The 16058-nt window shown below is 36.3% G+C and overlaps 1 protein-coding gene across 6 annotated transcripts in view; it reads left to right on the top strand.

Moving 5' to 3' along the window:
• The window catches only part of NUBPL (nucleotide binding protein like), a 279513-nt gene that overhangs the window by 142709 nt on the left and 120746 nt on the right, over positions 1-16058 (top strand). For all 6 annotated transcript variants that reach the window (XM_027571567.2, XM_027571565.2, XM_027571564.2 and 3 more), the window contains exon 7: positions 13680-13773. In XM_027571567.2, coding sequence (XP_027427368.1) covers positions 13680-13773 — 94 coding nt within the window. The remainder of the gene's footprint in view (positions 1-13679; positions 13774-16058) is intronic.

The following is a 16058-nucleotide window of genomic DNA, read 5'->3' as shown; positions in this document are numbered from 1 at the left end:
GGTACCAGAGTAGCTTGGTCAGAACTTCGACATTTATTTTTTTTTTGTTCATTCATAACTAGTTTGCTGTTTTATTTTTTTAAAAGATTTATTTATTTAGAGATAAAGAGCGCATACACAAGGACGAGGAGGGGCAGAAGGAGAGAGAGAGAGAATCCCCAGCATACTAGATGCTGAGGATGGAGCCTGACGTGAGGTTCTATCTCATGACCCTGCGATCACGACCTGAGCCAAAACCAGGAGTCAGAGGCTTAATAAACTGAACCACCCAGGTGTCCCTCTAGTTTGCAGTTTTAACTACAAGACTCAAATATCAGACTATGCCTGTTTTGATGCAATTCTTCAAAAGTATGCATTCATCATATAAAATAAAATTATTTCTTCAACTGTAAGAGAAAAAAGATTATATTAAAATGTGGCTTAAAATCATAGTCTGATTATATATTAATCTAATTGATAACAAAGATTTTTAAACTGGCAGTCATGATATTTGAAACATTTGAAATAAAAATGACTTATCTAGACATTGGTACTGAAACTAGGACTGAGAAAATATATTCAAATAGTCTATATTTATCATTATTATCTTATTTGAGAAACCATAGCTTACTAAATAGTTTGTATAGAGAACACAGGTTTGTGTTGAGTCTCACCATGATCCAGTTATTTTTCTTCTGGCATGGCTTACACCTCCTACACTGGCCTACATTCTGTTATGTATGTGCCACTGGAGGCAGGGATAGATCAGGGAAAATTAGAGTACAAGTCCTATTGATTTATAGGTTTTTGGCATAATTTTTGTTTGAGAAGGTTATGATGATGCTTACCTAAGTAATATTACTTTTCTAGTTGTATAGAGAGCAAAGTGAGGTTTAGAAAGATGACTTTTATCAAGATTACAAGTGGTTTGCTTATTGTCTTTTTTTCCCAGCTTCTCGAGGGCAGGAACTTCAGGTATCTTGTTCATTGTTGTATTCTTAGTGTCTAGAACACTGGTTGGCGCGTGTAAATATTAGTATTAATTTCTCAGAGTTAAACTATGTAAGGGTTATCCTGTGTTCCCACTTATGTATACTCTGCCTTTAAACATGTATATTAATGTGTGATCTATAATATTAAGATAAATATGAACACACTAGGTACCTATTCAGGCAAGAACAACTTCTAGATACATTGCCATGTTCACTTGCTCATCAGTGTACAAGATTATTGTGAACAAGCCTAGGTATAATGACCAATGTGCTTAAATGAGAATGAAAGAACAGCTGCTCATTTAATGGTCTTTTAATGAGATGCATAAAATTCAGTCCATTTCCCTATTTCTTTGCAATTTAGTGATCTCAGGTTTCTTTTGGATACTTCTGAAGTAATTATGTAGTTTGGGAAGTTGGAAATTGCTGAAGTTGATGTGATGGGAATTAGGTGGTTTTATGTGTTTATCTTTTCCCCAATCCTAAAACCTATTTCCCATCTATTATCTGTATCATCTCCATCTCTATTCTCATAGATATATTCCTTAATCTTTCTCAAAATCCTTTGTGTTAAAAGTAGTTATAGTTTAAAGCTGCTGCATTATTTAGTTCTCATTAGGAAGTCACTTGTAACAGTAAATTTATTGTTTTCTCTTTAGCTTTGTAGGTGGCAGGTCTAATTAACAGGAACAAGGTACAGGTCACTAAAATGTAGAAATTTAAATAATATGTTCAAACAACATGTGTAACTTCTTTTCTGGTCACTTCTTAGCCCTTATTTTTAGTCATTTACTTATTTTTACATGGTATTTTGACTGAATATTTTCATGCTTAGTTTTACTTGTGAGAAATTTCCCTTTAATTTGCAAAAAGCCATTTAACTCTGCTTATGTCATCTAGGCATATGGAAAAGATATTTTTAAGTTACTTGTTTCGATCATTTTAGAATGTGGTGACCTCAGATATGGGCAAATATTTTCTTAGCATTTGGTTAGAAGAATAAACATGGTATGCTCATTGAGAGAAATTTAAATTTTGACTTAGATGATATGACAAGTTTCTCTTTGAAGTGATTTTTTTTCAGTGTTAATACTGTTGCTTAATTACCCAGTGCCGCCACCTTCTTTTTTTTTTTTAATCTATGATCTCATTTCCTCTTTGTATAAAAGCCTCTATAAAGTAGACAAAGGTTGTTTTTATTATCCCTATTTTGCAGAGTAAGTTTTGGGCAAATCATTTGACTTCTGAGTTTCATTTTCTTTATCTGTAAAATAAGAACAGTGTGCAAGATAATCTCTGAGGTCCTTTCGAGCTCTATAATTCTGTGTTTATACCATTGTAAAATGAGGGAACAGAGACACAGACAAGTTAAGCACTTGGCTAAGTTCAAATAATGAATTAATAATAAAACCTTTTTATCTAACTTTCTGATTAACTGTTTATTGACCCTTTCCCATAATCCTTATGCCTATTACTGAAACTGCTGATTTCTTTCCTATTTGAAAATACAGCTGTTTACAAAATTATGCTATAGATATAATCCTTTTTTAAAAAGCTCAAATATGTTTCTACATTTTCAAGTTAAATCCTTATAATTTAGTAGGTGCTCATTCATATTTTTTAAAAGGGGGAGGTCTTATAAATATCAATTCCCATAGCAACTAAAGACAAATCAGAAAAGAAAGCATATCTGAAGTTATGTAGTATAAGTCAGAAATAAACCAGTCTCTCCTGTAGCAAAAGAAAAAAATAGGAAAAATTCTTTTTTTAAAAGATTATTTATTTATTAGAGAGAGAGAGAGAGAGAGCACGTGAGTAGGAGAGAGCTCGAGTGGGGAGGGGGCGGATGGAGGGGGAGAGAGAGAGAGAGAGAGAGAGAGAGAAGCAGACTTGCTGTTGAGCAGGGAGCCTAATGATGCAGGGGCTTGATCCCAGGAGGTTGGGATCATAACCTGAGCCAAAGGCAGACGCTTAACTGACTGAGCTACCCAGGTGCTCTGGACATATTCTTTAAAAAAAAATTTTTTTTTTAGTATAGTTGGCATGCAATGTTACATTACTTTCAGGTGTACAACAAAGTGATTCAGCAAGCTTATACATTATGCTATGTTCACCACAAGTGTTAACTGTCCTCTATGCATCATATTACTTATTATTGACTATATTCCTTATGCTGTGCCTTTTATTTCCATGACTTACTTATTCCATAGCTGGAAGCCTGTATCTCCCACTGTCCTTTACCTCTTTTGCTCAGCCCCCTACCCTCCTCCCTTCTGGCAGTCATTTGTTCTCTATATTTGTAGGTCTGATTCTGTTTTTTGTTGTTTATTCATTTGTTTTGTTTTTATATTTTATATTTTATTTTGTTTTTGGATTCCACATATGAGTGAAATCATATGGTATTTGTTATTCTCAGTCTGACTCATTTCACTTAGCATAATACCTTCTAGGCCTATCCGTGTTGTCTCAAATGGCAAGATCTCTCTCTTTTTTTTTTTTTTTTCTGGCTGCTTAGTATTGTATTCCATACCACATCTTATTTGTTTGTCTGTCAGTGGATAGGAAAGATTCTTAAGTGACAATTTTCTTCCATCCTTTTATTGATCCAAAATTTGTATTTGAGTATGTGGTAAGCATTGGAATGATTTGAGCTTTCTTTTGTTGACTGAATTTATATATATTGCTGTCATGAGTGTTTGTAGAAAGATGTTTTATATTATTTAGAAAGTTAGATTAGACTTCTCAACCTTAAGGGTTTGTGATTGAATTCCTTCCCATTCCTCACCTCAGTGGCAATCCCTTCAACAACTCTTCAGGATTGCATTGATCTTGTAAATTATGACATTTTATATAGATATAACACATTAATTTCTAGATGAGCGAGGATGAGGTATTTATGTCTTATGTAAAGTCTTATATAAAACTTTATTTTACAGTTGAGAAAACTGAGGTCCAGTGAGGTTAATTCTGTGACCCACGGCTATATAGCTAATTAGTGACAAAATGATTGGAATTTAGATATGCCAATTATCAAACTAAAACCCTTCTGTTTGGGATGAATAGGTATCTGGATTCTTTTCTGTACTCAGCTAGATTTATAGTCTAGATTTTTACCAAACACCTATTCCAGTGCTGTTTTTAGATTTAAAAAAACATTGTAATAATTTATGAACCAAAATTTAAAATCCAAAAGCTGCATTATAGTAGCTCACACTTAAAATATAACAGCATATGGAACTACAGTTTTTCACAGTTGGTTTCCTACTTGGTATGATTTAGATCTTTAAATTTTTAGAATACAATCTGAGCCAGTTTCAAAAATATTATGTTCAAAAGCTGTAGGTATTTAAAAAAATCTATATTTATTTTCTCTTCTTAGTCTCTATAAGTTATTTATTTTAATTTAGACAATTACTCCACATAATTCTTTTGTATAAACCGTTAGTAGAATTATGGTTATTGATTTAAAACAAAACCAGAATTTAGTAGTAGATTATTGAAAGCTAAAATATTCTTTAACAGCTCAAAGTCAGGAAATTTATAGTAAACATTTCCATGATTACTAGACCCTTGCTCTGTAATATAAAAGATTTTTAAAGGATCATATAAGGAAAGAATACGACCTATGACATAGCATTAAAAAAAATCTCAGAAGTTAAGAGAAACATTATAATTAACCAGAAAAGGAAAAAAATAAAGGAAGTGAATGAATTCTTCTATTTCTTACTTATATTATCTAAGTAAATAATTTTCTCTTGGTCTATAGACCCTGTTTTATATATCTGTATTATTTTATGCTGAAAAAGTGATACAGAAAAGCTCATACGTTCTTGTGGTCGTGAGGTTTGCTAGCAGAACTCTTCAGGGCCTTGGAGAATAGTGATGCTGCACTCCATTCTGTGGTAAACTGGGAACAGACGAGGATTTGTATCACTGCTCCACCACTTACCAACAGCTTGACCTTGGGCAACTTTCTTAACTTCTCTAGTCCTCAGTATTTTCACCTGTAAAATAGTGATCATAATGCCTAGTTTACAGTGTTTTGTAATCATGTATGTAAAAAATGTTTAGTGCCTGTCTTATAATAAGCTCTCACTAACAGTTCTTTTCCTTCTGCTCTCCTTTACCTGTTACCTGTAGACCCACGCTCCACCTCTTCTCTCTTCACTAGTCCAATTCCACGTAATGGACTAAGGCTGTAAAGTAGGACTTCAGATGGCAAGTAACCGAACTAAATAAACACAACTAGGACTAGGACTGCTCTTCACATCATTCCTGGCTAGTGCACTGGGTAGGCTGCTCTCCTGGAGCAGGTGCCCCTCAAGTTCTGTGATATCCTTAATAACATCAGAACCCCTGGACAATGACTATGGATTCTCTTAGTGAGGCTCCATGCAGCTTTTATGGCAGCTACAGTCCTGCTCCTTCAGGATCTTGAATTCTCTCCAATACAGTGGTTTTTTTCTAAGAATATTCTTTTAAAGAATATTATAGTTTTATAGTTTTCCATATTAAGGAAAGTACTACATGTCTAAATATATTTTATAAACTATCCCAAATTAGGTTAATAAAGTGATTTATTACTCCTACTTAAAAAAATTCTGAGGTTCCAGCCTTTGGGTATATAGGAAAAGTTTTAATTTTTTTTTTAGCAATTTTTAAAAAATAAAATATCTTGATTCTCAGGTTTATAATATTTTAGTTTTTGGGGGGGGGTACCAGGCCTGTCCTTCACTAACTTCTGTTCCTAGGTTATGAACATCTGTATGTATAAGCAGTTGGCCTACAGTAGGACTCTTGAGAACTTAAGAGAGATGTTCCCATAATGAACTAAAATACTGTTACTTTTGTGGAAACAAAAAGTTAGGTTGTGAGGTTTTACTCTTTCAGCTGTAGTATGGATTTACATGGGCATCTGTGGAGTGGCCTGGGAATTGGATAATCTTTTAAATATTATTTCAGAAACTAGGTAGAGTTACCAAAGATTGACCCATATATCCACTTTTATTTTTTTTTAAAGATTTTATTTATTTATTTGAGAGAGAGAATGAGAGAGAGAGAACACACGAGAGGGGGGAGGGTCAGAGGGAGAAGCACACTCCCCACTGAGCAGGGAGCCCGATGCGGGACTCGATCCCAGGACTCCAGGATCATGACCTGAGCCGAAGGCAGTCACTTAACCGACTGAGCCACCCAGGCGCCCCCCATATATCCACTTTTAGACAAGAAGTCCTCCGTGAATTGATGCTGTCTCCAGGAATTGAGGCTGTCTCCAGGTTGTCAGGGCTGGTCTGCCCTACACCTCTGTTAGAACAACTGAGAAAAAGGGAGATGATGATAAAGGCAAAGATGAAGAGTAAAGTTTCTCTTCTCTTCACTCTCAGAACCTACTGCTATCGTTTGGGTTGGTAGTACCTTTGGAGGGATTTATTCAGGTATCCCCCCCCCCCACAAACACACATACACATACACATAGACCTTTTCCTATAGAAAGGAACATATTTGAAAATGGATTAGAGAACTTTATCATCTGAAAGATAAGAATATATTAGGGAAAACATTTATATCATTATAACTTGAAGAATTTGTTCTCATTTTATAATTAGGTCAGCTGTCTTATCAAAACAATCTTCATGGTTAACTTTATTATATTTTCTTTTATCTTTTCTTTCCACAATTCAGTAAGCCATCAACTCAAATAGAAATCTTTTGCTATTCAGATTTTTTTGTAGTATTTATATCTAAATAATTTCACTTTTGTAGTAATTTTCTTCTTGCAACCAAAACAAAATATTGTATGATTTTATGAATAGGCCACTCGGCAGAACAAAAAATATGGTTCAGATTTAAAGAGAACCACTTTATGTTATATTTTAGATTTATATTGTATATAAAAGGTGCCTCGCATGGCAAAATTGTAATTTTAGTAGTATAAAATTGTAAAGGGCAACTTGACTCATAGAATCCCTCAGTGGATGTTGATGGAACACTGGGTAGGCATTATGGAGGAGACTGGATGTGGAGAGGGAGTCCAGAGATTAATAAAGGATAGACTCTTCCTTCAGGGAGCTTACATTGAAGTTGGGGGGATAGTTATATATAAAAAAATAAGTACACTAGAATTTTTAGAACTTGAAGACCCATTAAAAACCTGGAAGTTAGTTGAATTGAAAATCCTAGGAGCTTGGTAATTTGCTTGACAAATTAATTTGTCCATGGGCCTGAGACAAGGTTTGCTGCATCTCCTATCCTAGTAGTGGCATGGTTTCATGTCTGGGATTCCAAGCAAAGCAAAAGTACTGTTCTGTTTGCTATTTGGATACGACTGTGCCTGACTAGAGTTGGAGAACTAGGAAATCAGAGACAGATGGAAGAACTTAGGCATAGGACAGAAGTAGCAACAGGTATATGGCCAGAATCAGACACAGGGACACCACCTTGAGATCTAGTAATTATGAGTCAAAGTAGGCATAAGAGTCAAAACCAACTCTTCAGTAAGTAATTAAGAGCAGACTGGAAGGAAAGAGGCAGTGTCTGGCCCAGCTCAACTTCCTTTAAGAATTGACCTTATCACTTATGGAACAAGCACCATATAAATGGGCTGCCTGGATGCAGCCCACTTTTAATTATTCAGTCTAGATTTTGTCTCATTTCTCCTGCTTTATGATTTCTCTCTTTGGTCTTTAGTTACACCCTTTTCTTGCCCTTAGGAATTTAATTCTTCTTGGCCACTACTTTGCCTCCAGGAGGCTATAGCTCTTCCTCTCTTTCTTGGCAATGATTTTCCTCCCTGATTCCACAGGGCCCAGGGTCTACCCCACTGATGTTATTTTCATCTGGCTCATATTGGCCTTGCTAGCAGACCTAAGCATTCTGGGACACTTCACCTTACTTTGGAGAAGCATATGTTGACCCTATGGTGCTTAAATGTGGCCTGTTTAGTGATGATGATGGAAACTGCTATCATAGAGGCTCACTGTGGTAAACTGCTTGAGCCAGCTAAGAAGCCAAAAATGGAATGCATCTCTGGGCCCTTTCTTTTCACATTTATAGCTCAGCCTGTCTGCACTTGTGCTCCCAGTGTCCTCTAGAGCGAGGCCCAATTGTTGTGGCTTCAGTCAGCTTCTTAACAGAAGTGTCCATGGAAGAAAGTGGCCTATGTTCTTTTCTCGTTCGTAGCATCACACTCTTCATAACTAATGTCCTGAAAAAGATAAATTACTTTATCTGTCAAATAGAAGATACACTTTTATCTCCTCAGAGAGGAGGGAATTGCCTTTATTCCAGTTTTTGAGTTACTTTCTGATCATCAGGCAGTATTTTGAACATAAAATATAAACTATTGTTCGGAGAAGGCCTATCAGCCTAAAATGACCCCAATCAGTGCTAGTTGGGAACAGTTTCCCTTCATAAGGTTGACCCCCCCAAAAAAAAGAAATGAAAATAACTTAACACAGATTTAGTAATTATTCCTGGTGGCATAACTTTCAGGTGTTGGATATCTTAGTAAACAAAGTGAAAGAGCAATAAAAGAAAGGCAATAATTTAAGTGGTGATGTTGTAACAATGCACAACTGCATGTGTATCTATAGGACAGATGGAAAAAACAATGTTCTAATGTTATTTAAATGGCTTTGGACAAAAGCTCAGTGGCAGCATTATATTTGGATACCAAAATCCTATTATCTCAAACCCTTTAGAGGTTGTATGTTACGGTATAAAAGAGACATCTTTTACAGAGCCTCTCTCAGCTGACTCAGTTCTGAACTGTTACCCCTGATCTGTACCTCACCCTATCCTTCTGACCACTGGCATTGTTTTTGATCCTCCCATTATGCTGTTTATGTTCCCTTTCAGATTATTTTTTAAAGATTTTATTTATTTATTTATTCATTCATTCATTCATTTATTTGTTTTAGAGAGAGAAAGAGAGTGCACATAAGCACGAGCAGGGGAAGAAGCAGAGGGGAAAGGAGTGGGAGGAGAAAGAAGCTCGAGCAGACTCATTGCTGAGCCCCAGTCCCATGACCCTGAGATCATGACCTGAACGAAAACCAAGTGTTGGAAGCCTAACCGACTGAGCCACCCAGGCACTTCCCACTTCAGATTTGATGCACATGTTTGACTCCCTAACCACATTGCTGAATTTGGCTGTAGTGCCGCCTCTTCATCCATAGGGCATCTCTGAACTACCTTGGTAACTCTACTTCTAGACTGATTTACTCTGTCCTGATGGGATCCTTTTAGTCTGGAGCCTGAGAGGGTTTTACCAGAGGTGAGGTTACCATGAGGCTAATGAAGTTTAAATTCCAGGTTCCATGCTCACTTGGTTTCCTGTGGGATTCTGGGAGTTGTAGAATGTTCCAGGTAGAGAGAGGAAGCAGGTTGCAGTCAGGAAGCATTTCTATGTAAACATTTATGTTACTCAAGAGATCTCAGAGAAAGGAACTTGAATCTCTACAGCTTCAGCATTTTAGGGTGATTTCTTGTCACATTCTAAATAAATATTTACTTTTGTACCAAATTGTGCCTTCATAATTTTGTGTTCTTATTCTTAGAAAGGATCACACAAACTGTATATCTTTAGGCCACACAAAATCCCAGTGGGATCTGCCACTGGTTTTTACTAAATGAGGTACCTGAGTGTTTTGCTAGTACTTATTTACCTGCATTTAGTAACACACAACTTAGAAGAATAAACAAAGTAGAATCTGGAGAATACCCAAATGACTCTAAAATCAATGCTTTGCTGACTCTTTTACAAGAGAACTGGAACTTGCTGGCAGCCAGTATATTGCAGTGTTAGTATTAGTGACTGCTGTAAGACTAGAATTCACATACTTACTTTAGTTCAAGTCGGCATGCCTCTGTGGAACGCCTACTGTGTGTGATCAAGGTGCTGGGCCAGAATCATTTTTTAGTTTAAATGCAATTTAAGAGTCATTTGAAATTGTCTTAACAGTGAAGTATTTTTAGTTCCTCAGAACTCTAATAGTAGTTCTCTTTAAAGAAATAAAAAGTTGGAGCCACTGTGAAAAATATGATTAAATGCCAGGGAACAACAATGATAAATTGTTGGCAAAATCATTTGATGTTCTCTGAAACAAAGAGACTTGTCAGTCTGCCAGTGCTAAGGGTTTCAGTGCAGAGGATATAAAATGAAAAGTATCCTTAATATTTTTTGTAGATAGTTTCATAGATGATGGCCCTGGGTAGGTTTGGGGTAACTATTTTTCAAACCAAGGAACCCTAAATTGAAAATAAACTGCTTTATGTTCATCATTTCATCATTGTTTTAAAATGTGTCATTCAATCAGTATCAAATACTTGTGTTTGAGAAATATCATAAAATTCCTAAAAGACAAGTAAATATATAATGTCAGGTACTGATAAATGTTTTGAAGGAAAACAAAGTCAGAGGAGAGAGATTGATGTTTGGGGGTGGGGGTGCTGTTTTAGAAATGCTGTACTGACTTCCTAGCTATTCCTCGAATTTGCCAAGCAGATCCCCACTGGTTAGAACCTTTTTTGCACTTGCAGTTGCTTCTTCCTGGAAAGCTTTTTTCCTTCAGTCTACTGCTTCAGTTATTTTCTGACTTCACTCAGTTTAAAAAAGTAGTATCTTCCACCATTCTGTTCTTTTTCCCTACTGGTCAAGCATATCTTTACCATTTGATTTTGGGAATCAAAGAGATTAAAAGAAATTCTTGGGGCACTTGGGTGGCTCAGTCAGTTAAGCATCTGCCTTCAGCTCACGTCATGATCTCAGGGTCCTGGGATGGAGCCCCGTGTTGTCGGGTTCCCTGCTCAGCAGGGATTCTGCTTGTCCCTCTGCCCCTCCCCCTGCTCGTGCTCTTGCTCTCTCTCTCTCAAATAAATAACAAAATCTTTAAAAAAGAAATTTTTTGATAAATGCTTTGCTGTCTGAACTCTTACTACTTGCTATCAAATTCAGAAATTAAAGAGATTTTTAAAATATCTCTTGCTATTTGATCTGTATATCTGAATTAGGAACCAAGTAATTTTGTATAGTAAAGGATACTTGTTTTCTTCATAGCACTTTATACCCTCTGATTTGTCTTTCTGTTTGTCTGCCTGACTCCCTCACTCCTTCCACAGTGGCTGTGGAATGGCTGGGACTTTGTTTTGTCCACTGCTCTATCCCCATCACCTGGAACAGTGCCTGGTACCTAATCAATTCTCAATAAATATGTGTTAAATATATGTGTTAATAGATGAATGAATTATTGCTCTCTAGCTATGTTGATTTTCTTTCACTTGCTTACATTTACTAACCTCTTTCCTTTGCAGAGTTTATTTCATTATGTGCTTAATATCTGTCTCCTTCTATATTATAAATTCTGTGTGGCTAGAGACCATGGTACCATTTACTTGTCAGTACCTAGCTAATGCCTAATATGTAGTAGGTACGGAAACATTCTATGGGGGAATGAATGAATGAATCTAATCTAATGGAAGTTAAGGGAAGTGAATTTCAAGCTGGGATCTGAAAAATGAGGATGAATTAGCAGGTGAAGACCACCAGGCAGAGTGTTCTGGAGCTTAAGCTCAGACTTTATCCTAAAAGCAATAGAAGAATTTTAAACAAAAAAGTGGCACTATCAGACTTGCATTTTAGATGGACCATTTTTCACTGGTGTTAGGAATAGACTGGATGGGGCACCTGGGTGGCTCAGTTGTTAAGCGTCTGCCTTCGGCTCAGGTCATGATCCCAGGGTCCTGGGATCAAGTCCCGCGTCAGGCTCCCTGCTCAGCAGGAAGCCTGCTTCTCCCTCTCCCACTCCCCCTGCTTGTGTTCCCTCTCTCACTGTGTCTCTCTCTGTCAATGAAATAAATAAAATCTTAAAAAAAAAAAAGGAATAGACTGAATGGGCAGTGTCAAAGCAGAGAGACTGTTTGGGAGGCTTTCGTGATAGATGGTTGTGGTCTCCATTGGGTTCTTGGCAATGGGCAGAGAGAAGTAGATACACTTGAGAGATTTTTAGAAGGCCGAATAAGTGATTGGGCTAGTGAGGGAAAGGGAAGAGTTCAGTATGATTCCAAGCTTCCACCTTAGGCAAATGAGAAGAACATAGGGCTATTCACTGAGACTGTGTACTCAGAGGGAGGAGTCATCTAAGGAGAAAAGAGTCTGAGGAATCCTTAAGACCTATCTAAATTGAGCCTGAGCCTTAAGGCTGAGCCTTAAGAACTTGGTAATATAGCTGAATTTTCTAGGTATAGATACTGAGAAGCCTGGAAAGAAATAATCAAAATAATCAAAATGTTAATAGTATTAGAAGTCTAGTTATGTTTCTAAATTTTTCTTAATAAGCTTTGGTTATCATTATTGGTGTGTTTTATGAAGGAAAAGTAATAAACTTTTAAAAATTATATTAGGGTCTGCCATAGGAAATGCTTTACCAAAAAAACCCAAGGACACAAAGCTAAAGCCTTCCTAGGCTATTCCCAATGAAAATAAAGTATTGAGTATTTTATAGTTTTCTGAGTACAGATCCTTTGCCTCTTTGGTTAGATTTATTCCTAGGTATCTTATGGTTTTGGGTGCAATTGTAAATGGGATCAACTCCTTAATTTGTCTCCCTTCTGTCTTGTTGTTGGTGTATAGGAATGCCACTGATTTCTGTGCATTGATTTTATATCCTGCCACTTCACTGAATTCCTGTATGAGTTCTAGCAGTTTTGGGGTGGAGTCTTTTGGATTTTCCACATAAAGTATCATATCATCGGCATTCAGATGTGGTATATATACACAATGGAATATTATACAACCATCAAAAGGAATGAGATCTTGCCATTTGCAACGACGTGGATGGAACTGGAGGGTGTTATGCTGAGCGAAATAAGTCAATCAGAGAAAGACATGTGTCATATGACCTCATTGATATGAGGAATTCTTTATCTCAGGAAACAAACAGGGTTGCTGGAATGGTGGGGGGGGCGGGAGGGACGGGGTGGCTGGGTGATAGACATTGGGGAGGGTATGTGCTATGGTGAGTGCTGTGAATTGTGCAAGACTGTTGAACCACAGATCTGTACCTCTGAAACAAATAATGCAATATATGTTAAGAAAAAAAAAAAGAAGAAGAAGATAGCAGGAGAGGAAGAATGAAGGGGAGTAAATCGGTGGGGGAGATGAACCATGAGAGATGATGGACTCTGAAAAACAAACTGAGGGTTCTAGAGGGAAGGGGGGTGGGATGATGGGTTAGCCTGGTGATGGGTATTAAAGAGGGCATGTTCTGCGTGGAGCACTGGGTTTTATGCACAAACAGTGAATTATGGAACACTACATCAAAAACTAATGATGCAATGTATGGTGATTAACATAACAATAAAAAATTTAAAGAAAATAAAGTATTGTTCTGCATAGAAGCCCACTGTGGAATGGGTTCACCTTTGGCATGTGTGTGTGTGTGTATGTATGTGTGTATGTGTTGGGGGTTGGGGCAAGAGAGGAGTGGTCATTCAGAAATTTAACCTTTTCATTCAAAGAAGGTCTGCTGGAGCCAGAAAGTGTCTCTTACTTATTCACTTATCCTTAGTCTTCAGCACGGTCCCTGACAGTAATGGCTTAAGTGAAAGCTGTTATTTTGGATTTTGTTATTAACACACTTATTTTTATTTATATCACTATTCACTGTAATTGTTATACAGTGATGTTATTTGTGTCATCTTGGTTTGTAGGTAGATTGGGGCCAACTCGACTATTTAGTTGTTGACATGCCACCAGGAACTGGAGATGTGCAGATATCAGTCTCACAGCATATTCCCATTTCAGGTAATCTTAAACTTTAATTTGTGCTGTCTTTGTTGTTTTGCTATTGCCATATAGAAAAACAAACTCTATGACAGGCAAACATTTTTATGTCTTACAAAACCGTTATTTATAAATTTTTATTTAGGGATCAGATTCATAAATTAAAATTTTCAAAATATTACCAGAGTGAGTGTGTTTACAAAAACGTAAAGACATTTTGAAAAGGTGGTGATATAAATCTGTGTTCTAGAAAAACAATAACACTTAAATATTGTTTAGGTAGAACATGGCTGTTTGGTTCACAGTCACCTGCAGTGATTGCTACATGGCAGGCACTCAGTAAATATTTATTCAGTAAATACTGAATATAAGTAAATATTAGGAAAATTTGGATTTTTGGTAAATATGAGTATGGGAAAATTTTATATTCAGCTGATTATTTAATGTTAACCTTAAGAGGGCAATAAACATATGAGCTTACATCAACTACACAATACTTCATTATGGTAGTAGATATCTTTTCTGTGATACAGAATTTAAATATCAGTAGTTAGCTTTTGTGTTGAATCTGTTTCCAAGGATTTTCCTAAATTCCAGTGGAGAAATAATTGTAAATCTCTCTTATATATAAGGACTTTGGGAAAATAATGGAATTTTTTTTTTAAGATTTTATTTATTTATTTGACAGAGGGAGACACAGCGAGAGAGGGAACACAAGCAGGGCGAGTGGGAGAGGGAGAAGCAGGCTTCCCGCTGAGCAGGGAGCCCAATGCGGGGCTCAGTCCCAGGACCCTGGGATCATGACCCGAGCCAAAGGCAGACGTTTACCAACTGAGCCACCCAGGCGCCCCAATAATGGAATTTTAAAATGTCATTACAAATCAGTTATCTATGGGTAATAAATAACCAAGAAATATTACTGACATTTAATCATCAAAAGGTTTAGAATCTAGATTTTTGATAAATTATACACATTGATTGGAAATATCAATATAGCATCATGAAAATGATTTTTTTTTCAGGCTGCCCCAAAGGGCAGTAACATGAATATTTTAGATATTTAAATATATTTGTTACCTTATTTGAGTTTGAGACTTTTTCTTTGGTGAAGCAAGCTAGAAAGTATGAGATGGGAGTAAATTGAAATGACATAGGAAAGTAGTTGAATACGTTGTTTTTGTAATCAGTGTACTAGATAATCTGCTTTTGGTTTTTTTAAGTAGTTTTCAGAGACTTGTGTATCTCTGAATCCTAAGAATACTCACTAAAAGTTTATTGAATAAAATGTGCTCCTGGCACCTTGAAATGCCTGTTGCAGACTTCCAAAATGCTTACATTATTTATGTGTATAATATATTGATAGAATTGGGCTAAATTATCATCTGTTCCCTGAATTGTGACTTGGTACATTGAAAAAGTGAAATTTACTTCACACAGATAAACTGATAGCCCCAAGCAATTTACCTTTATTTACTCAGATAACAGCCCCACTATTTGGATAGGATTTATGATTATATCACCCTATTTTTATTTGTGCTTATACTCTAAAACCAACAATGTATAGATTGAGGTTAAGATTTGCTTCTTTCGGGGCACCTGGGTGGCTCAGTCAGTTGAGCGTCTGCCTTCGGCTCAGGTCATGGTCCCGAGGTCCTGGGATCGAGCCCCGCATCGGGCTTCCTGCTCGGCGGGGAGCCTGCTTCTCCCTCTCCCACTCCCCCTGCTTGTGTTCCCTCTCTCGCTGTGTCTCTCTCTGTCAAAATAAATAAATAAATAAAAACACTCAAGGCAAAAGATATATCAAATATTAAAAAAAAAAAAAGATTTGCTTCTTTCTTATATGCTAAAATTTAACCAGTAATATTTCTTTATTCCTTTCCTTTGATGAAGAGTCTGCCCTGTAATAAATAGGTCATTAATATCATATGATAATAAAAAGCAGCATTTTTTTGTTGTAGTGGTGGTAAAACATAACAGTTCAGTAGTATTGAGTACATTCATATTGTTGTGCAACCATCACCACCATCCAACTCCAGAACTTTCTCATCTTCCCAAACTGAAACTCTATCTGTTAAACAATAACTCTTCATTTCCTCTTCTTGCTAAATCCTGATAACCACCATTCTTTCAGAAACAGTATTTTTTATGTTAAGATGAGGAAATGAGGAATGAGAAAAATATATGAGGAAAATATATTTTAAAGGATAGATAAATTTTACATATTCAATATTGACTTTATGCTTCAATAATAAAATTTTAGATCAACAAATATTTATTCATATAAATATAGATGCTAAGCACTATAG

This window comes from Zalophus californianus, chromosome 6, assembly GCF_009762305.2.
Source record: "Zalophus californianus isolate mZalCal1 chromosome 6, mZalCal1.pri.v2, whole genome shotgun sequence".
NCBI classification, from domain to species: domain Eukaryota; kingdom Metazoa; phylum Chordata; class Mammalia; order Carnivora; family Otariidae; genus Zalophus; species Zalophus californianus.
Note: the sequence above shows the minus strand (reverse complement) of the source record. Positions and strands in the feature narration are given on the sequence as shown.